Below are 23,008 nucleotides of genomic sequence, written 5' to 3'. Positions count from 1 at the left end.
TCTACATATCTGTCAACATTTACAATTGCAATTTACAATTTCATTTAGCAGATGCTTTTATCCAAAGCAACATACATCTGAGAGTGGATACACAAGCAGGGATCTAGTCAGGAGAGAACAACATGAGTAAGTGCCATAAAGCTAAGTTTGAGTCCGATAGGATGTAGATGCCAACAGGCGGTGCACAGATGCAATGCATAGTGTGCATAGATTGCATTTTTGTATTTTTGCTTTTCCCCTTCCTTCAGTCCATCAAGTACAGAGGTGTTCACAAAAGAGTAGGGTCTTCAGTCTTTTCGTAAAGATTGAGAGGGACTCTGCAGATGGAACAGAGTTTGGTAACTCATTCCACCACCAGGGAACTACAGAGGAGAAGAGTCTAGCTAGCGACTAAAGGCGCTGCTGTGGTGGTGGTACCAGACGCCTTTCATTGGTAGAACGTAGTGAGCGGGAGGGGGTGTAGACCTGAATGAGGGAGTTCAAGTAGGCGGGAGCTGTTTTAGTTGCTGTTTTGTAAGTGAGTGTCAGGGTTTTGAATTTGATGTGGGCAGCAACTATTTGTTTTACACTCATTGTGCTCTGTTCAAACACTACAATATATTATCAACTTACTTTTTTCCTACTACCTTTTGAGAACCCACTGAATGGTTGTCATCAGCGGATGGAGTTTTTGCTCAGTTGTCATGGACATTAATCGTCATCGATTCAACTGTCATCTCCATAACAACTCCATGTGGAAGACTGTGAGATGTGATTGCAATCTCTGGAAAAAAGCTAAGAATTGGATCTTGAATGATTTTATCAAACCTTCAATAAAGTTACAGTCTGACCCCTGCTTTAAATCAACTGCATGTAACCATCGTAACAATACTGATGCAAGTTTCCATGGCTAACTAATCTACTGACACCTTGGATTAAAGTGACCAAAACACACTATAAAAATAAAAGATAATCTAAACATCTCCTTCCTTTGGTAGGTGACCATGGTACAAGCATAATAATGCAGCCTGAGGTGGCCCAATATTTAGAAATAAATTAACTCAATGCAGTGTGTTGTGTGGTGGAGACCTTGTCCAATATTGTCTAATATCATATCTTAGTATCGCATGTTCACCTCCAACTTTAAGCTCCATATTGGAGATGAATGAAACAGACTGTCTGTCACATTTTTAGTAAAAGACTATTGGCCAAAGCTAACCCTAGTGTGTGAACACTAGTACTAGTATGCAGCTGTAAAAGTGGATGATGTTAGCTGGTGGTGGCACTCATGTTTATTCCAATATCCATCTTACATTCTTGAAGAGCTCGAGTACAACACATTTTTGCTATTGTACAAATATTTGGAGAGGTTGTTTATCTATAGCAGCAAACATTTCCATGTCTGTGCTATTTTACAGAGACAGAGATGCTTGCGCAACTGATGCCCCCATCCCTCCATGCACACTGTTTCTGAGTACATCATGAACAGTGTATGTATGTGTGTGTAGGACACAGACTGAATGCTTATTCTAACAGTTGAAAGAGTGGCGGCCTCCCTTGAGCCCTGACAATACATCAACAGATGCTGTCACTGGCAAGGAATCTACTGAAACTCATTATACAAACAAAGCCCAGGAGAGCTGCCGACTGTCACTGTGTGTGTGTGTGCATGTGGCAGTTACTTAGTATGTACAGTGTGAGTCATCCAACTCCTGTGGAATCTAACTGGTGGAAAGATCAGCGAGCCAGTCCAGTGAGTGGCTGTGAAAATCCTCTGCATCACACAGATCACATCTGCTATTAAAGATCAACACTAAAAAGGTATACAAGCCTCATCTCGTCTTTATACAATAAACCACTGTTTCTCAACTGTGAATCGGTGGACTCTTAAGCTTCATTTCTACTCCTGAGCGGACGGCTGTAGACACCATGGATGGGTAGTTGTTCTGTTTATACTACCTTCTGGGGTCCGTTTGGAGGACACGTTCCACACATGCACAGTAGATTGCCAGAACAGAGCGTTGTGCCCGCGCAGGCTGCTGCAAACAGGTCCATGTGGACACAACAAATTGCAGGTACATGGATGTCCGCACAGAGCCTATGCGAACACCCTCTGATGACGACATTTACGTCATGCGGACCCTCATGGACCCGCAGACCTGGAAACTATAATTTCAGCTTTAATGGTCCTAGTAGGTATTGTCAGGAGTGAGATTTTTTATCATTTAAGTTAGACTAATACTAACATATACTGATACACACATTTATACTAATATATATATATATATATATATATATATATATATATATTAATATATCCATATCCTCTTGTTAAAATGATTGAAAGGGTCTCAGTGTGTGTCTAACATTCAGTCCTCAAGATACAGGCCAGCAACAGATTAGACAAGCCTGGCACTGAGCCTGTACACTTTGTCTACGTCAGCTGTGTAGTGAAAGCATCATCAGTTCTCAGTCAGTGTCACACGGGAAACATTCAGCCATAGTACTGCTGTGCACTCTACAGTTGGAAGAAAAAAGACCTGAAGCCTAAAACAACACTTACGCACATAATGCAGGCCTGTGTAAACAGTATTGATAAAAACTGAAGCTTATCTTCTCACACACAGACGTGTGTGAGATGCATCTAAAAGATGTCTACTGTAGGTTAATGTCCAGTGCCCCACCAATATATGTTCACCAGACAGCACTGAGAGTTTTTTTTTTTTTTAAACACTGTAAAAATTTACCACTCTTTACTTATCTTGCTCACTCTTTGTGATGGCCAAATTTGACAGATCCTTTTCAAAAATATTTATGTTAAAACATGAATATTGGCAGATATAACCTTTATCAGATTTATTTGAACTCTCAAATGTGCAGTGTCACATCCTGTTATGGTTCCAACAGATCTCAGCCATTACTGTGGTGACTATAGTATCATTAGAACCGATGTCAATCCTTCTTGTTAAGATTTGAAGTTGTAATAAACCAGAGATATCCTTTGACAAATTCCAAGGAAAGTGCAGTCTTGGCAGAGGTATGTGCTCTGTGAGTGCTTTCAGTGTATTGTTCAGTGATTTGTGAGGCCTGGTGGATTGAGCTGTATAGCAGATTAGTGTGACTGCTTTGGGTTGGAAGCAAGATTTAATATGCATTGTTCTTAAAATCAGCTTTACTGGTGGAACAATGTTCTTAAATACCTTGAATAGAAAATGTTTGTTCCAAGTGTAACAGGACGAGGAAGCATACTTTGCATCCTATCTGTTAGTATGCGTACATCACCATTATACTGTACAGTTGTGAATTAGGAAGAGATATTTCCGGTGCCCCTGGTTCCGTAAGTAAAAACCCTGTCAATTTTTCCATGAACAATATTAGTGACAAAGTTTGAGCACTTCTACGGCTTGGATCAGCATGAAACTTTCCCAGTTGAATCATCAGTACAAAAGATGGACAACTGCATTAAAAATGTCTGGTTCAGTACAATTTTGAATTCATTACCGCTCTCTCCAATTTGCACTTCTGACTTGCTTCTTCTCCATACCAATGGCGGCTGAAGCTCATGGGTATTGTAGTATTTTTAGCCATCCGTCAAAATGACAGACAAATCGTGATTTCTCAGAACCCAAGTTGAAATTACTGGTGGTCATAATATTAACCTCTATGATTCTTTTATCATCCATGTTTCTATGCTCAGTAACATTCCACTTTGCAACTCTGTTTAACATAATAGTGAGAGGTTACCGTGCAGGGAAGTCAGTCATGAAGAGCTCTGGGACCAGCTCCTGGAGGGGGACTGGCTGGTCTGGGTGCTGAGGACACATGATGTGCTCCTTCTCCACTGCAGCCAGCACACAGTCCTCCATGTTAAAGTAATGAACCCGTGCTCCTCCTCCTCTGTCATCTGCTGGGTTCTCGGTCTGGTTCTGTTGCCACAGTGGGGCACAAAGGGGACAGGGAGCATACTGCTCTATGAGGAGACTCCCATCACTCTCACTGGCTGTCAAAGCTACAAGAAAAGACAAAAAAGCAGAGTGATCCTGTACATGTTGTTTACTGAAGAGCTGTTGCAAGAACATACGTCAGACTGGTAGCAGCTTTGCTCTTACTACCGTAATGTGATTTAGACAGTAATAATACAATAATTATGTTGAGTTTTTCAAGTTATAAGATCGATTTGAACAAGTTATCTTTTCTTCTATTAAATGTTACGATGGGAGAGCTTAATTGAGATCAGTAGTTCCTAAAAGGGAAGTGCAGCTCAGTGCACTGTTGATGCTTATACTACACTGCAAGGAAAGCTTAGAAGTCTGTAAAAGGACTGCTGGGTAAATGTAAAGCAGACAATGAACCAAACATCACAGGTGCAAAAACTAGGACAAGAATATATGTTGAGGCTCCATGAGAACTTTTGGCTAAAATATTTGTATAAAACTGAAAACCTTTTTCCCTTCATCCACATGCTCTGATTGATTCCCACAACACATATGTATGATGTGATCAATCAATCAATCATCATCTCCTATTGAGCTACGTCTTATGATTTATTATGGCTCCATTTACATATAACCCACCTATAACCCGTTTTTTCCTGTTTTTTCCCGTTCCCCTAACCCGTTTCCTCATCAAATCGACAATTAGAATAGAAATTAAACCAAAACTAGAAAATAACTTGTTTTTCGCTTGTCTGTCTAAAAACATATTTGCTGGATAGTTCCCTCTGTTCTGTCAAGTTGATAACTACAATTTTTAGTTTTGCTGTGCTGTTCGACATAATGGAGCTCAGTATTTATCAGAATGGCTGCTTTACAGTATGAACCTGGACTGTGTGTGTGACCTATTTGATGTGTAGAGGAACACACTGTTATGCCTCATGCGTTAATGCGCACAGTGTCTCTCAATGGGGAGAGGCAGCTGCGGGGAGATAACTGCATATATTGGGGCGGCTGTGGCTCAGGAGGTAGAGTGGGTTGTCCACTAATCGGAAGATCAGCAGTTTGATTCCCAGCTCCTCCAGTCTGCATGTCGAAGCGTCCTTGGCCAGGATACTGAACCCCAAATTTCTTCTGATGGCTGTGCCCATTCAGTGTATGAATGTGTGTGAATGGGTGAATGTGACTCATAGTGTAAAAGCGCTTTGAGTGGTCGGAAGACTAGAAAGGTGTTATACAAGTACAGTCCATTTACCATTTACAATCCATATAACATATAAAGTGCTGCTTGAAAGTTTGAGAACCCTTTAGAATTTGCTCTATTTCTGCATAAATGTGATCTAAAACGTGAGAGATTTCAATTCAAGTCCTAAAACTAGATAAAGAGAAATCAGTTAAACAAATGAGACAAAAACCTTAAATTTGTTTATTTATTGAGGAAAATGATCCAATGTAACATATGTGTGCATGGCAAAAGTATGTAAACCTCTAGGATTATCAATTTATTTGAAGGGGAAATTAGAGTCAGGTGTTTCAATCAATGGGATGACAATCAAGTGTGACTCTGGGAGGCCCTGCCTTATTTAAAGACGAGAAATCTGGGTCTTCACTATCAAAGTCTGAGCTTCGTAACACAGGTTTGTGGAAATGAGTCCTGGCTCAAACAAAGGATATTTCTGAGGAGCTTAGAAGAGGAGTTGTTGATCCTCACCAAGCCGGAAAGCGTTACAAAACCATTTCGAAAGAGTTTGGTCTCCACCAGTCGACTGTCAGGCAGATCGTGTACAAATTGAAGACATCCAACACCATTGTTGCCCTCCCCGGGAGTGGTCGAACAACAAAATCACACCAAGAACAGGCGTGTGATACTCCGGGAGGCCACAAAAGACCCCAGGGTAATGTCTAGGAAACTAAAGGCCTCTCTTGCAGTGGCTACAGTCAATGTTCATGAGTCCACCATCAGGAGGATATTGAACATCAATGGTGTGCATGGCAGAGTCACAAGGAGAAAGCCACTTCTCTCCAAAAAGAACATTGCTGCCATCAACGGTTTGCTCAAGACCACGTGGATAAGCCAGAAAGTGATTGGAACAATGTTCTATGGATGGATGAGCCCAAAATCAAAGTTTTCAGCTTGAATGAGAAGCCTTATGTTTGCCGATGAGCAAACACTGCATTCCAGCATAAGAACCTTAACCCATCTGTGAAACATGGTGGTGGCAGTATCATGGTTTGAGCCTGCTTTGCTGCCTTTGAACCAGGACAGCTTGCAATCCTTGATGGAGCTATGAATTCTGACATGTACCAGCAAATTCTACAGGAAAATGTTAAGGTAGCCGTCTGTGAATTGCAGCTCAACAGAAAGTGGGTCATGCAGTAAGACAACCACCCTAAACACACAAGTCGTTCTACCAAAGAATGGTTAAAGTAGAAGAGTAGGAGGGTTAATATTTTGGAATGGCTGAGTCAAAGTCCTGACCTTAATCCTATAGAAATGCTGTGGAAGGACCTGAAGCATGTAGTTCATGCAAAGAAGCCTACCAACATCCCCAAGTTGAGACTCTTCCAAAAGGACGAATGGGCTAAAAGTCCTCCAAGCTGATGTGCAGAGCTGACAAACAGTTATCAGCAACATTTGGTTGAAGTTATTGCTGCAAAAGGGGGTCACACCAGTTACTGAAAGCAAGGGTTCACAGACTTTTGCCTCCCACAAATAGGTAAAATTGGATAATTTTCCTCAATAAAATAAAAGAAAAAGTTTATTTTTTTTGTCTCATTTGTTTAATTGGGTTCACTTTATCTAGTTATAGGACTTTGTTTTAGGTCATATTTATGCAGAAATACAGAAAATTATAAAGGGCTCACAAACTTTCAAGCAGCACTGTATATAACATAACTCCATATTTGTTACACATATATGTTCCGATGCGGCGCTAGAACAAATCAATATAACAGGACTTTGATTTTTGTGAGGGGGCACACAATGCATTGTACATTTGTTTGTCCTGTTATCAAAGAAGTTGAACACTGCTTTGGACGGGGTGGACCCCAGGTTCTCCTGCTGGTTAAAAACAACATCGAATTTGGCCTTTGCAAACGGAAATGATGTACGTGTTTATTTGCATGAAGAGCAGGGAAGTGAGATATGATCACACGTGGTCACTCAAGACGCATGTGGAGATGTGTATTAATATCAGGTGTAAACAGATGTACTTAGAGATGTCCACTTGTGATCGGATCACCCAAGACGCATGTTAATCCCTAGTGTAAACAGGGGCTGTGACATTCTTCAAGTGGTACTGCAGCTATTAAGTATTGTACATCTTAATCTGTCTAATTCTTAATTGGACAGATTAAGATGTAAAATAAGAAAATCTGTGCAGAGATATCCTGACTTCTAGTCCCTTGTATGGGTCAAGCACTAAAAACACTGGATCCTAAATTTGCCTTAAAGGTGCAGTGTGTAGAATTTGGTGGCATCTTGCAGTGAGGAGATTGCAACAAACTAGCCTGTAGGAGAACCTATGGTGTCCACAAAATTCTCAAAAAATGCAAAAAGCTGTTGGGACTACATGTGGACCACAGTTTACCACATGTTTCAAGACTCCAAGAAACCTGATCCCTGGGGGTTCACACCCAAAGTGTGAAGCTCCACCCATGGATTCAGGTTATCAAAACTAGAGATTCCCCTCTTATCTCCCTCTTTCTCCTCCAGCTGTGGCTGGAGCAGCTCCTTGCTCTTTTTCACCTCCAGCTGCTGAAGGAGCAGCTCTCAGCTCCTCTTTCTCCTCACAGCTCTCTGCTCTCTTGTGTGGCCTGCTCACAGCAGACACACACAGAATTCTGGGCAGAAGATGCGAGAGCCTGCCTAAGACTCAGAAACTAAGTTTTCTAGTGCCAGCAGCTACCACACAAGTCTGCTGGCTTGTTTAACAAGTACAGGGGCCACGAGTTAGCTTGCCACTAACTCTACACAAAGGACTGGACCTGGGCCCTCTGACCTGCATGACTGGAGCATCAGACCTACACAGCAAATCCTGCATCCTTTCAGCTTTGGGGCCAAACCCTTCTCAGCTTGTCTCTTCCACGGATTCACCAGCTAAGAAGCAGCGCACCGCAAAGCATCTCTTTCTTCATGGACTGGTAACAACTGGGCATAGCCTAGCAACATAGTGAAGCACAGCATGGCTAAGCAAGAATGTTTAGCTTAATCAATGTACTGTACAAGTATTGATTTGGCTAAGGTTATTCATTGAACTATTGTTGTGATGTCCTTGCTGTTAATAGTCAGGTTATTGCATAGCCACACCGCTGGGTTAGTGATAGCATGCTTAACACATGTTACACCCAGTAACTAGGCCTTGCATGCAACTAACCTCTTCCTAACCTGGCACCTCGATCCTACATCAATTGGCCTTGAACAGAGAACCACACAGTTAAGAGGTTTAAAACCTAGTTCTGCAAACTTTGGTTCAGGCAGCACATGTGGTTCAAGACACCTCATGGTCTGGCCTTTTATCTCTGTAGTTCCCTTTGTCAGCCAAATTGTTGGCATGCCATGTGCTCAGTCACCAGGTGACTTCAGCGATCTTGCCATTGTCTTCCCCACACACATACACACTCACACTTGTATATAGGTACACTTAGCTAGACTAGTATTGTGTGTTTTGCTCTTTTACCTGTTTGTTAAATAAATGCTTTTGGATATACCTGTTGTCTGTTTTAATGTTGAATGAGAATGAGTTTTGCCAACCACTGCTCTGCGAAGAACTACAAAGTCCTTCAACCTTAACTAGCTATTGATATGGTCATTTTGTTTATAGTTATTAAGTTAATTATTAATCAAAGTTCCAAATTGATAGATTAGTAGACTTTGAGACTGAATTGGCTATCTTTTTCCCTGATTCCAGGGTGGTGCCCCGTTATTATTAATTCTTATTAATAATTTTATTGATTTTAATAATTAACGATTATCTTTGAAAATTGCTGATAGCCAAAACTTGTAGCCACGGCCCAACAAAGCCCTCTTTAGAGTCAGTGTTTGGTTTGTCCATTCTGGGCTACTGTAGAAACTAGGGATGTGCAGAAAGCCCAGTATTTGTATTTGTATCTGTATTTGTTGAGGCAGCAAAATTATTTGTATTTGTATTTGAATAAAAGTGAAAATAAAATAATAAAAATCCTATTTTTGTTTTTGTTACAGTTTTAATTTTTGGATTTTAAAGTGTTAAAATAAGTGTTCATCAATCAACTATCTTGCAAAGGAGGTCCCCACACCAGGTCTCGAATTCAAGTTTCCCAGATCATAGACAGCTGTGCTGACTACTGAGCTAAAGCTCAGCTCTGCGCCACTGTATGGACAGACCTGCGCCTATTTGTATACCCATAACACAGAGACAGCACAGTGTGTAACATATAGAGGAGAACTTCATTTTTTTTCATTTTTTTCTTAGGGAAAGAGAAAGGGGAACAACAGGTTCTGGAGAGTCCCTTGAGAGCACTTTGCGCATGTCTGTAGCTCAGGTTTATCTCTGGGCAACACCAACAACTATGAGAGTGATGTCCAAATAAGGAAATGTGCATCATGCGGCAGGTGGATGTGACTCCCCTCGTTGAGAGCTGCTAATAGACGTAAGGAGAGACAGAGATAGTGATGTAACCGACCTGTGTGCTGTTATTTGACATGTATTTTTTACTTCCTAAAAACAAATAATTTAAAATATATTGTAAATATTCGTAACAACCCACCATTTGTTTGGTGGCCTGGGATGGACTGCATAATGGATGAAAAGGTACAGGCATGTTCACAATGTCAAAGTAACCAAAAGATTCCTGCTTCCCTCCACTCATGGCAGTGGCCTGGCCATGCTTGGTTTTTGCTTTTGATTTTGCTGGTCTGTTTATGGGTCACATGTTTCTAGTGCTGATAGATTCACATTCTAAGCTGCTGGAAGCACATATGTCGTATATTACTGCCTCAGTCATTATGGCGATGCATAGAAGCATTTTTGCCACAAATGGATTATCAGATACTGTTGTAACTGATAATGGGCCAACTTTCACCAGTGAGGTTTTCCAAGAGTTCATGGAGAAAAACAGGATCTGTCATGTCCACACTACACCCTACCACCCTGCCTCAAACGGATTAACAGAACATGCCATTGAAACTTGAAAAGATGGTCTCCGAAAGATGTCAGGGCACTTGCTTGCAACTAAGCTTTGCCGTTTCCTGTTCCAATACTGGATCACTCCTCACACGCAATTGATTGGATTGTCCCCAGCAGAGATGTTAATGGGGACAAGGACTTAATCTCATCTTGATCTTCTTTACCCAGATGTCACAGCAAGAGTCACCAGCACACAGGAAAAGCAACAAGTGAGATGGGACCAACGTGCTAAAGAAAGGATTTTTAAGTCAGGGGACTGTGTGTATGTCAAAAGCTTTGCCAGTGGTTCACCCTGGCTATCAGGAGTCATTCACAGCCAGACAGGCCCAATATCTTTTGTGGTGAACTTGTCTGATGGTAGGCAGGTTCGCAGGCACCAGGACCATTTTCGTATCTGCCATGATGAAGGGGGAAAGGGGCTTCAGAGTGTTTCGCACAAGACAGTGTGAGCAGATCTATGGACTGTGTTGTGGTGCCAGTAGGACTGGAGCATGCTGATGGACTGTCTGTGCAAACTGCTCCACCTGCTCTTGCCCCAAACCTGGCCAGTGTAGCACAGCTTGCTCCCATGTCTGTAGACACCACAGGTGAACTGATAAGATCAATGAGGCAACACAAGCCTCCTGATAGATGTATTGAGAAAACAAAAAAGTTGAAGAATGTTGCGGAAAACATTCTGTTATTGTTGTTAAATACATTTTAGGTTCTGCCTGTCATAGAGATACATTTTTGTAAGTTGTCAACATGCAGTATAGTGACAGAAGAGAGATATTCTCGATGTTCTCTAGTAGTCTAAAGGGGACAAGTGTGTTACAAAATGTGTTTGTTTGATTGTGTCTTATTTGATGTTTTAACCTTAAGGGGAAGTGGTATTATGACACTACCTATTAATAGTTGCTTTGTAGGTATCACTGGAACTCTACAGATGAATTTGTTCATTTGTGTGATTTAAACTGGCCCTTACCCATGAATGAACTCAACCAGTCCTCTGGTTTTCACACCTAGACCCGAACTTCACCCTATGGACCCTCCCTCAATCACCATTGATCAATGTGACTCATGATGTCACCATGTCAACAAAATCAGAACTCGCCCTCTCCACTTCCTCTTTCCGGCCTCCTTCTCCTGGATGCTCTTCATAGCAGCTGCTGAGAGCTACAGTGAAGCTCTCAAGCCTGCTCATGGTAGACATACAGAACTCTTCTGAATGGCAGTGACACAGAGCCTGCCTGATCCAAGTTTAGTGCCAGCTGTTATGAAACAAAATCTGCCAGCTGACCCCACAAGCAACGGGAGCCACGAAGTCGAGTTAGTACAGAGCACGCTGCTAACTCTACAGGACAGAGGAGCGACTGGTTTCCCCCCACCCTGCGAATGGATCATGGACTGCCCAGCAAAGCGTGCACAATTCAGCCTCAGAACCACAGCTCTTCCCAGCCTGGCTCACCCACCACCGACAGCATCGCTAGCTCAACAAAGCAGCAAGCAAGGCATCTCTCTCCCTCCAAAGACTGGTATCAACTGGTCATAGCCTAGCCTAGCAAAGCCTAGCATACCATAGCATAATGGCAAATGACTAAGCAAGATGTTTAACTTAATCAATGTATATGTATTGATTTGGTTTAATGTTGTCCATTGAGCTCTATTGTTGTGATGTCCTATTCATGGTCACATTATTGAATAGCTTCACCGCTAAGTTGATGTTAGCATGCTTCACACACATTCCATCCAGTGACTAGGCCTTGCATGTAACTAATTAACCTCTTCCTAACCTGGTGCCTTTATCCTACACCAATTAGCCTTAAACATAGACACACACTTTGCTCTGACCTAACACATGTTCAACACATGGAGGCAGAACATGCCTGTCTTCCCTTGTTCACAGAAAAGAGGAACATGTGACCTTTGCCACCATTTTGAATCCTGTCACCTAATTTGTTTGCCTGTAATTCACACACACGCACCCACACACACACATACATACACATCTGTATATAGATTAATTAGTTAGACTGCATATTGTGTATCTTACTCCCTTTTGCCCGTTAGTTAAGTACGTTTAGGCGGATTACATATTATGTGTTTTTTTCACCTTTATCTTCTTTTAAATAAATTCTTTTGGATATACATGCTGTCTATTTGATGTTGCATGAAAGTGAATTTTGCCAACCTATACTCTGCAAAGATCTTCAAAAGCCTTCAACCTTTACTACCTATTGATATGGTAATTGTGGTTATAGTTATTAAGTTAATTAGTAGTCAGAGTTCTACATTGATTGGTGCCCTGAAGTTGGACTTAACTGAAATTAAGTCCTAGTATTTTATATAATTATTAATTATTTCTGATAATTATTAATCATTTCTTATAGTCAAAATTTGATCTAAATGCCCTACATAAACGGTGCATGATACCAACAGCATACTCGGGAACCTTTGTTGGGTCAATCCTAGTACATGCCAGACCTTGATATATGTTGCCATACTCATGTTAGGATCATGCTTTTTGGCTATGTATACTGTTGAGAGCAAGTTAAGTAAAAGACATAATTGACTTCATTGTGTGCATGCATTACTGCTCCCAAGTTACCACAGCATTCTTCATTAAACCCTGCCAGTCTCCTCATTGCTCAAATCTTTCAAACTCCACATACTTAGTTTGTAATGCAGAATTTCTGTCATGAAATTGTAGTCTGAGTAGTATTTCTCATGATGAGTAAACTAAACTTGATGTCCTTTTAACAATGGCATCTTTAAACATTTTGTCAACTGTGTGATACAACACATCTGCTATTTATCCCTGATGCTAACTGTCAAAAAAATGATGATTGCTTCTGAAATTAGTGGCAGCTTTCTTTATTTCATACAATATGGCACAATTATATGCTGTGGGAAGTCCTGACAGTAAAACTGTAATGTTTATGTTGGATGTGAACTGCTTTTTTAGAATAATACCAAGTGATGCCAATCAAAATGTTGACAAAACGTCAGAAAAGGCATGCTGCTGTGTTATTTTTAATGCCATTGTGAACGTCACTGTGAAAGTCATCACTGTGAAAGTCACATTACTCTCCTTTTGTTCAGTAAAATGATTTACGTTTCAAATTTGTATTAATTTCAGACAATACTGCAAATTCACTGTTTAAAGGATGTCACAGCAAAGGATGTGTGTGTGTGTGTGTGTGTCTGCAGGTATGATGGGAGATGGTGGTCGGGGTCTTAAAAAAATCTTATTCTGCCTCTGAAATGTATAAAAAACACAGGACTTCATCAGATTCATCAGGTGGACTGAAACATTCCAAATGAATGTTAATGTTACTCTGTTTCTGTTGGATGTGTTAATAGGCAATTGTTTGCTAAAACACTAACTTTATAAGGGAATGATATGTTAGATGTTGTGTCTGCAGCTTGTTCATCGGGCCCAAAGTGGCCAAAAAACATAAAATAAGATAAAAAAAGCAGAATTAAGGACAAGCAGGTATGTTAAAAATGATACAACTCAAAATAATCCATCTGTATTGACCATAAACATATTTAAGAGTGGACTGTTATTTACAGGTCTGCTTTTTCTTACAGCTGCTTAGTCAAGCAATGTGGTTTTGGGCTGACTTATGTGAACATCGTATTTATCCAAAACAATCCAAATATATAAAAAATATGTCTGGCTATTCCTTTATTACACAGGTTACTCTGGCATGGAAACATCTTTAATTTTTCCATTTGTGCATAGTCTCAAACAGTGTTGTATGAGCCTGAGTATCTTTGAAACATTTTAATATTTGTTGCTTTGATACCTGAGTTTTGGTACTGACAGCAAAATATACTTACATTGCATATTTAACTTACTTTGCTTTACCTTTTTTCTTGATTTAAAAACAAACTTGTCATATTAGTGTTCAGTGATACACAAACTGACGTACTGTACTAACACTTTGCCCACAGAAGAATATTAACAAAACTATGATTTCAATCAGGAAATAGCTGATCAAAGACAAAGGTATCAAGACTAAGAATCTAAGTGTAAAAAAGGTATGGAGAAAGTATGAAGTATTGAGAGCTGATTTTCAGTCCTTGACAAATTTGGATAAAGTATTAAGGTATCTTACCTAGACCTCATGCTGTATATTTCAATTACTACTATACAACATCACCTGGAATGTGCAATGGGAAGCATATTGTACTAACATACTGAACTGCAAGTTATCAATCTGTTTTATGTCAGTCAAAGTCAAACAGCAGGGTTTGTCCATGCAAACAGAAAACAGTGCACTGACCAGGAAACCACTGCTCGATCAGAGAGTTGACGTGGTCTGTGATGAAGGCCATGGCAGAGAAATCTCTCATCTCTGACTGGCAGATGATCTTTATGCCTCCACTCTTCTTTCTCTTCCAGTTGACATCTGATGACTCCACACTGCAGAGACACACAGATATGTCACCACCTCATTCCACTAGAAGCCATTCACCCTGCACACAGCAGCTGATGTGGAGCAGCAGGGATCAACCAGTACTTTGGTTGAGGCAGTTCAATATTTATTTTCTCCTCCCTTTTATGGTCAAAGGACAGAGGATGTTTTATTGATGTACAGATTGTAAAGCCTCCTAAGGCAAATTTAGGATTTGTGATATTTAGCTATAAAATTGACTGGACGCAACTTGAAGGACCAGTGTGTAAGATTTAGTGGCATCTAGCAGTGAGGTTGCAGATTGCAACCAAAGGAATACCCCTCCCCCTCCCCTTCCAAGCGTGTAGGAAAACCTAAAATGGCCATGAAACTTGTGAAAAACACAAAAGGCCCTCTCTACAGGGGAGGCTTGTGGGCCGATGACACAGCAAGCGGCACACTGGCTCTTGTTTTTGTACAATAGTGCTAAAGCGGCCCACATAGCAACCTGCCCACTGGGATTTCTCCTGGTGTTCCCAATGGTAAGTCTTACTCCGAATGCAATGACCCATTCTGAGTGGCCAAAGCGGCCCATAGTCAGACGGCCCTTCTGGCATTTGCACAATTTCCAGATGGTCAGTCCGTCACTGATTTTGAACAAACAATACTTGTTGTTATTGTGTTGATATTGTTCAAGACTTTCTCAGGAATTGAGCAGAAAGTCAAAGATGCCCTGTAATGTCTGGGCTGAACTTTGACACTCATTAACCTATCCACTTCCTGTGAAACATTCTGGCCATGAAGTTGACTGAATACTAGCTCCGACCTGCTGTTTGCCTCCACAGGCTTTAGACTCAAGTCTGCTGATCCTGATTCCGTACTGGCTCCTTCCTGAGGCTCTGAATGTGACTAAAGCTCCACACTCACATTTCTTCACTTAAACATTTGTCTCATTTAATTACTACCCTCATCCTTCTAGCTGCAGCTCTGACCTGAGGTAACCTCCATCAAACGTGACCAAGAGCCCCTCCTTCCAGTACACGGTCTGGCTGCGTCGGACTCTGAAGGTGCTGCAGCGGTTCCTCTGTTGGGTTCCAGCAAAGCTGTAGATCACAGAGTTCCTGCTGCACTGGCTCCTGGTGTTTCTTTTGGGCTCAAATGACTGCATTAACAAGATATTTCAGGTAATTAATATAAAATGTTTACACAAGTGTTGTAAAGTACAATGACCAATGAGAATCTGCTGGTCTCAGTACCTGCAGGTCCATCTCTGTAAGGCTGATCAGCATCCTGGCAATGAAGCGCTCCCAAAACCCAGCAGGAACAAAGCTCATCTTGAAAAGGCGCTGTAGGGTATTGTTGGTCTGCTGACGAAAGCAGTGGATGTCCATGGCGGGCTTGGGGGGAAGGAGGTGGGGCAGAAGATAGCTACAGCAAAAGGAAAGAAGAAAAGAAGAAAAGATTTAAAACTAGAAAATGTTTGAGGAAATGTTTAGAATGCTTGCACCAGGTTTGAATTGTTGCTAATGAAGGTTATGATATTGTAACCCTAAGCACAGGGGGAGCCCTCTATTAGACTCTATGGGTAAAACTTTTCTCCAATCACATGCACACAATCGCCCACTGAAATTTGCATGTACATAGCCCGCCGATCAGGATGAGCCTACTGATTACGTGTGTGTCACACAGTATATGAACTTTACATGAACATAAAACTGGATGTAACCATGGCCTAATCTTGCAGGGGTCAAAACTCATAACAGACACCTTGCACACCTCATTCCTCAACTCATCATGGAGCACGGGAGAATGCAGGTGTATATTTCCCAGCGAGGTGTCAGGTGTACCACAGCTGACACTCACACCACCCTTTTCACAAATCCTGAGTTGCCCCTGTGAGCACAGACCCTGAAAAGGAACCTGACATGTCCAAGAGATAGAACCTTGTGAACAGACAAAGCGTAGACCAAGAAGCTGCCATGCATATGTCCTCGACACTTGCCCCACTGAATAAGGCTGTTAATGCTGCTACACTATGTGTGGAATGTGTTTGGACCATGGTGGGGGTGTCCTTACCTGCCTGCCTGTAGGTTTGCTAGGTGCACTCACAAATCCAACTAGCTAGGCACTTCATGGACAGGACTTTACCTACCACTCCCTCTCCATAGCACACGAACAGCTGTTCAGTGCGCCAAAAGGAGGCTGTGTGTTCAACATAACATGCCAATGCACGTACTGGGCACATAAGATAAAATTTTGCCTCCCTGATGTGCCCATGGGGTGGAGGACAAAATGCCTCTAGCTGAATAGTTCTAAACCTAAATGAACTCCTTATGTTGCTGGGAACAAAGGACGGGGTTGGAGAGCAGCACTGCCGTGGTCACCACAAAGCAGCAGACAGCTGGTGTGAACCAACAGGGCGCACAGCCCACTCACTCTCTTAGCTGAAGTCAGTTCAAGCACCAAAGCTGTCTGGAATGACAACACTTTCAGAGAGGAGCGCTCCAGAGGCTGGTAGGAATCACTCACTAGGGCCTTGAGCACCAACGGTAGTTCCCACTGGGGCGCAGAGATATGCGTCACTGGGCATTGTCTCCTAACCCCCTGTAAGAAATGTTTCACGAGGGGGTGGGCAAAGACAGGTCTCAATTTTTTTTCAATTTCAATTTTATTTATATAGTGCCAAATCACAACAAAAGTCATCTCAGGGCACTTTTCACATAGAGCAGGTCTAGACAGTACTCTTTAATTTACAGAGACCCAACAATTCCCCCATGAACAAGCACAGAGAAGCAGAATAACAACAATAATAACAATAACAATAATAGTAATAGAGATGTGACTAGCAACAACAAACAGCAGCAATAGCTGGAGAAGGACACCAATAAGACTGCAAAGGCTGAGCCTGGATTCTGGGGTTTCCTGCGAGATGAGAAAGCACAAAAAACTCCAGGGGGAAGCCAAGTTAATAACAAACATTAATGGTAAATGAATGCACACAGATGGAGAGGAGGAGGAGGAGAGAGGGGCTTTTAAATTCAATTATGGATTTTACAGGAAGCCAATGCAGCAAAGCTAAAATGGGAGAAATATGATCTCTTTTTCTAGTTTTTGTCAGTATATGTGCAGCTGCATTCTGGACTAGCTGGAGAGTCTTTAAAGACTTGTTAGGGCAGCCTAATAATAAGGAATTGCAATAATCCAGCCTAGAAGTGTTGCTCGGACAATTTTTTCTGCATCTTTTTGTGAAAGGATGTGCCTGATTTTTGAATAATACGTAAATGAAAAAAGGCAGTCCTTGAAATTTGTTTTATGTGGGAATTAAAAGATCATATCCTGATCAAAGATAACTCCCTGATTCCTTACAGTGGTGCTGAAGGCCAAGGTAATGCCATCCAGAGTGGCTATATTATTAGATAATGAGTTTCTAAGATGTTTAGGTCTGTCTCCAAAACCCTAACGACAGGAGGAAATGGCTGCCACATACAATTTAACAGTGGCATAAGAGCCCCTTAACCACCAAATACTGCAGAAAGGAGAGAACCTCTCCCACTGCACATGTCAGGGGGTCTTGCACCAGTGTTGGAATCCCAACCAAGGAGCCAAGCCTGGAAAAGCTAGCCCAGTGTGGGCAGTGCCTCGAGCCCGCCTCCGGGGACCCCAAGAATTGGGGGATGGACCAGGGCTGGGCCACCAACATCTGGGTCATTTCTGCGTACCGTGGCACTGAACGGCGGTCCTGAGCTATCAAGATGATTGACAGCTGCTCTTGTCTCACTCTCTCCAGTAGAGTGGGAATGAGACAAAGAGGAAAGGCGTAAAGCAGCCTCCTAGGCTATGGCACATGTGCAAACACATCTACTCCCAGGGGTGGATCATCTTGCAGCATCAGGGAGAATCAGACCTGGCAGTGGGTGTTGTACTGACTGGCTATCAGGTCCACTTCCACTTTCCCAAAGTGGTTCGAAATCCGCTGCACCACGTCAGGGTGCAGCCTCTACTTGTCTGATATGAGGTAGGCGTCCCCATTTTTCGGACCCGGAATATGGAGGGCTCTCACAGACCAGAGGTGTTCTGAAGCCCACAAGAGGTTCTTCACCATCCTCAACAGGGCTGTGGATTGGACTGTGCCATGCCTGTTGATGTAGGCAATGGTGGTGCGGTTGTTTTTTCTCACCAACATGTCTACCCTGAACCAGTGTCAGGAAGTGTTGGAGAACCAAGAGCACCATCTGAAGTTTGAGGAGGTTGATGTGTCTGTTTTCTCCTGAAGGCCACACACCACCTATCAATCTCCCCAAGCAGGTGCCCACCCACCCCATCAGGGACACATATGTGAACACCGCTATGTAGGAGGTTACTTGACCCAGTGGTGTCCCTGTTGACAGATGCTGTGGGGACTCCTACTAACACAGGTCCTCCTTCACTGATGGGGGAATGTTCACCATTTGGTGCTTGAGCCTCTTGGGATACAAGTGCAGGCTGGCAAACCGCCTTTGCAGGCAGCGCATGGGCAGCAGCCCCAGTGGAACCACTGGATGGCCCGCTGCCATGAGCCCCAACACCTGCATGATAGACAAAGCTATCACTGCTGCTCCACACCACAGTCTGAGGACTGCCTGCTGCACAGCTGTCCATCTGGATTCCGACAGAACAGCCCGCAGACTGACAGAGTCAAGCACAATTCTTGATACTCCGTCTGTTGGTGTGGTTGGGGAGCACTCTTCTTCCAGTTGATGGTGAAACCAAACTGGGCTAGATACAGCACCAACTTGGCTGTGTGGAAAATGGCCCACTCCCTGACATTGCCATGACAATGAGGTCATCTAAGTAGAAGAAGACCATCATGACCTGGTTGTACAGCGACATGTCCACACACTTGCTGAATGTGCAAGGAGTCAAGGAGCCAAGGAGTAGCCTGTTGTACTTGTAGACTATATCCTGAACAGCAAAACTCAGGAACTTCCTGTGTCTCTGATGGTTAGCATACGGAACACCTTTTGGGCGATACACTGGCTCAGGATGAGGATATCCAAAATGGGTCTGAAGCCTCCAGTCCTCTTGGGAATGTTGGGGCCTCATAGGCCAGACTGCATGTTTCTCACTCAAAGGGAGTCCTTAAGAGATTCACCCCTGAATTCCACCGGGCACGTGTGCGCCGCGTTCCAGCTCTGACGTGGCTGCCGGAGCTGATCGCGGCCACTCTAGTCAATGTATCCGATTCCACCGGGCGCACTGCGGCGCGTTTCAGAAGCGGCTCTCTGCTCTGCTGCACTAAAGATAGGTGCCTAGTTTATTTTTTACCGAAGCCACATCAAGCAGCACAGAGCAGATCGAGCTGGGCAGGAAGTCAGACACAAAAACAGCATTGAGCATCTGGTCAATTTTCAAAATAAAACACCCCGTGCAGACTCCTGGTCGTATATCAACAATAAACGCAATTAAAACAGACGAATAAAGAAACCATTTAACTATGTAGCCTACTTAACCATAGCAGAAGCACAAAAATCAAGGAAAATGACCAAATCAATGAAAGTTGAGCAAGTTAACAAAATTGGGCAGTTTAGTTGCCCTGCTACTGCAGTAATTACGGTAGCTTTGAGGGACTATCAGCTTTGACTAGGCTGCTGTAATTACTGTAGTAGGAGTGCAACTGACTTTAAACGTCAGAAGGCTTCCCTGCAGTGAAGACGCTCCGCTTCTGACGCTCTCCCGGTGGAATAGGGTGCTGTGCAGAGGACGGAGCAAATATAGTCAGGTTATTGTATAGCCACACCGCTAAGTTGATGTTAGCATGCTTCACACATGTTACATCCAGTGACTAGGCCTTGCGTGCCACTAACTAACCTCTTTCAACCTGGCACCCTTTATCTTACACGCTTTCCTTAACATAACCACACTAATAGTTAAGAGAAGGTTTAAAGCCGCGCTTTACATACCCTTTTGCTTCCGACCTAGTACATGTGGTCTCAAGCCCCCATATGGTCTGGCCTTTTGCCTTTTCTTCCCTTGTTCACAGAACAAAGGAACATGTGGCCTCCATCGCCATTTTGAATCCTGTCAGCCATTTTGTTTGCCCACAATTCTCACTCTCTCTCTCACTCACACACACACACACACACACACTCTCACACATACACATCTATATATAGTCTCACTAGTTAGATTACATATTGTGTGTTTTGTTCTTTTATCTTTTAAATAAATGCTTTTGGATAACATGCACAAGAGTGAATTTTGCCAACCTCTGCTCTGCAAAGAATTCCAAAACCCTTCAACCTTTACTAGCTATTGATATGATACTTAATTAGTAATTAGTTCAAAATTGATTGCTTCATACAATTTATGAGACTGAATCAATTGACTGGCTATTTTTTTCCCTGTCTCCCAGGGTTGTGCTCTGTTATTATTAATTCTTTAATAATTTTTATTGATTTTAATAATTCATAATTATCTTTGATAATGATTAATTATTGCTGATAGCCTAACCTTGGCTCAACAGGAACCAGGAATTATGCAGAGTAAAACCCCCTCTGTCTGTCACGAGTGGGAATGATCGAAACAGCCTGTTTCAGCAACAGGCCCTGGATCTCCTTGGAGAGAGAATCAATCTCCTCTTGGGAGGACAGATTTATCTCCTTGATGGCCAAGAGTGGAGGAGGAACATGGCAGAACTGGAGTGATTAACCCAGTCTCAGTGTTCTGTCCATCCACTCCGTTAGGGACTGTTTATTATTTATGAGAGGGAGGGGGGTGGTGCAAAACGGGGGAGGCATATCAAATATTTTTTTTAAGCATTGGGGAGAGACATATTTTTATTTTGACTTAGGGGAGGAACATACAACTTTAAATAGTTGCATTTTGTATTTATTTTACGTTTTTTTATTTGCAGTGTTGGTGACGAGGCTCAGTGAATTGGAAGTACAGCTCCGCACCATGGAAAACCAATCATTAGCTAATGTAGTTAGCCAGCCCCCAGTAGCCGGTGCAGGCCGAACTAGCATAGCTTCTACTTCCCTGGTAGCTCCCGAGCAGCCAGTAAGCCAGGGTGGCTGGGTGACTGTCTGAAGGAAGTATAGCCCTAAGCAGAAGCTCACGGTTCACCACCTACCAGTTCATGTTTCCAACAGGTTCTCCCCACTCAGTGACACACCCACTGAGAAACCAACTCTGATTATTGTTGTGTCGGTGTGTACATTTGCAAAGAGAATGTCGGACTCCATAGTTTTCTCTGGGCCCCTGCCAAATCTGACCAGCGATGACATGTATAGCCGTATGTCATCATTCAACCACTGGTTGTCGAGGTGGTGTCCAGCAAACGATGTGGGCTTCATAGACAATTGGCAGACTTTCTGGGGAAGACCTGGTCTGATTAGAAGAGATGGCATACATCCCATTGTGGATGTAGCTGCTCTCATATCTAGAGATATGGCTGAGTTTATTAGCAGACCAAAACTATGACAACCCAGAGTTGAGACCAGGAAGCAGAGCTGCAGCCCTAAACGGTTCTCTGCACTTCCATTAAAGCATTACCCACCCAAAACCACATAGTCACTGCACAACTGTACAACAAAATAGGAGAATTAAATGTAGACTCTCAAACATTAGATCACTATCACTTAAAGCCGTATTAGTAAATGATGTAGTATCAGATTATCATATTGATTTATTTTGTCTTACTGAAATCTGGCTGTGGCAGGAAGAGTATGTCAGCCTAAATGAATCCTCTCTTCCCAGTCATATTAATACTCACATTCCTTGAGACACTGGCTGAGGAGGTGGAGTTACAGCCATCTCAACTCAAGCCTAATTATCAACCATAGACCTAAATTTAATTATAACTCATTCAAAACCCTTGTTCTTAGTCTCTCTCACCCAACCTGGAGAACTTTACAGTTAATTCTATTTGTTATAGTGTACCGTCCTCCTGTGAGTTTTTATCTGAATTCTCAGAGTAGGAGTCCTTAGTACTCATAAAGTAATTATAGTAGGTGACTTTAACATTCATGTGGATGTTGATAATGATAGTCTTAGCACAGTGTTTATCTCATTATTAGGCTCAATTGGCTTCTCTCAGAGTGTAAATAGACCCACACACTGTCTTAACCACACCCTCGACCTTGTTCTGACATATGGCATCAAAATTGAACATTTAATAGTTTTTTCAAAAAATCCTGTTTTATCAGACCATTACTTAATATCTTTTGAATTCCTATTACAGGATTACGTGCCATTAGACAAAAATGTCTTTACTAGATGTGTATCTGATAGTGCTGTAGCTAAATTTAAGGAAGCAATTCCATCAGTATTGAATTCAGTGCCATGTCTCAATACTACAAAATTTTTTTAATCTAATTTTAGTCCCTCCCAAATTGATCATCTTGTTGACAGTTCTGCAGGCTCACTGCAAATAACACTTGATTCTATTGCCCCTTTAAAAAGGAAGATAATAAAACATACAAGGTTAACCCCATGGTATAACTCCCAAACCTGTAAATTAAAACAAACATTGCGAAAATTTGAAAGGATTTGGCGTTCCACCAAACTA

At 42.3% G+C, this 23,008-nt stretch overlaps 1 protein-coding gene across 3 annotated transcripts in view; it reads right to left on the bottom strand.

Annotated features, from left to right (window-relative positions):
• Positions 1–23,008, bottom strand: part of lrrk1 (leucine-rich repeat kinase 1) — a 163,360-nt gene that overhangs the window by 46,451 nt on the left and 93,901 nt on the right. For all 3 annotated transcript variants that reach the window (XM_042419403.1, XM_042419388.1, XM_042419395.1), the window contains 4 exons: positions 15,717–15,888; positions 15,453–15,622; positions 14,350–14,489; positions 3,724–3,988 (listed from right to left, as the gene is read on the bottom strand). In XM_042419403.1, the coding sequence (XP_042275337.1) occupies positions 3,724–3,988; positions 14,350–14,489; positions 15,453–15,622; positions 15,717–15,888 (747 nt within the window). The remainder of the gene's footprint in view (positions 1–3,723; positions 3,989–14,349; positions 14,490–15,452; positions 15,623–15,716; positions 15,889–23,008) is intronic.

This window comes from Thunnus maccoyii, chromosome 1 (genome assembly GCF_910596095.1).
Source record: "Thunnus maccoyii chromosome 1, fThuMac1.1, whole genome shotgun sequence".
In the NCBI taxonomy this organism is placed as follows: domain Eukaryota; kingdom Metazoa; phylum Chordata; class Actinopteri; order Scombriformes; family Scombridae; genus Thunnus; species Thunnus maccoyii.
This window is presented reverse-complemented; position numbering and strand designations above follow the sequence as displayed.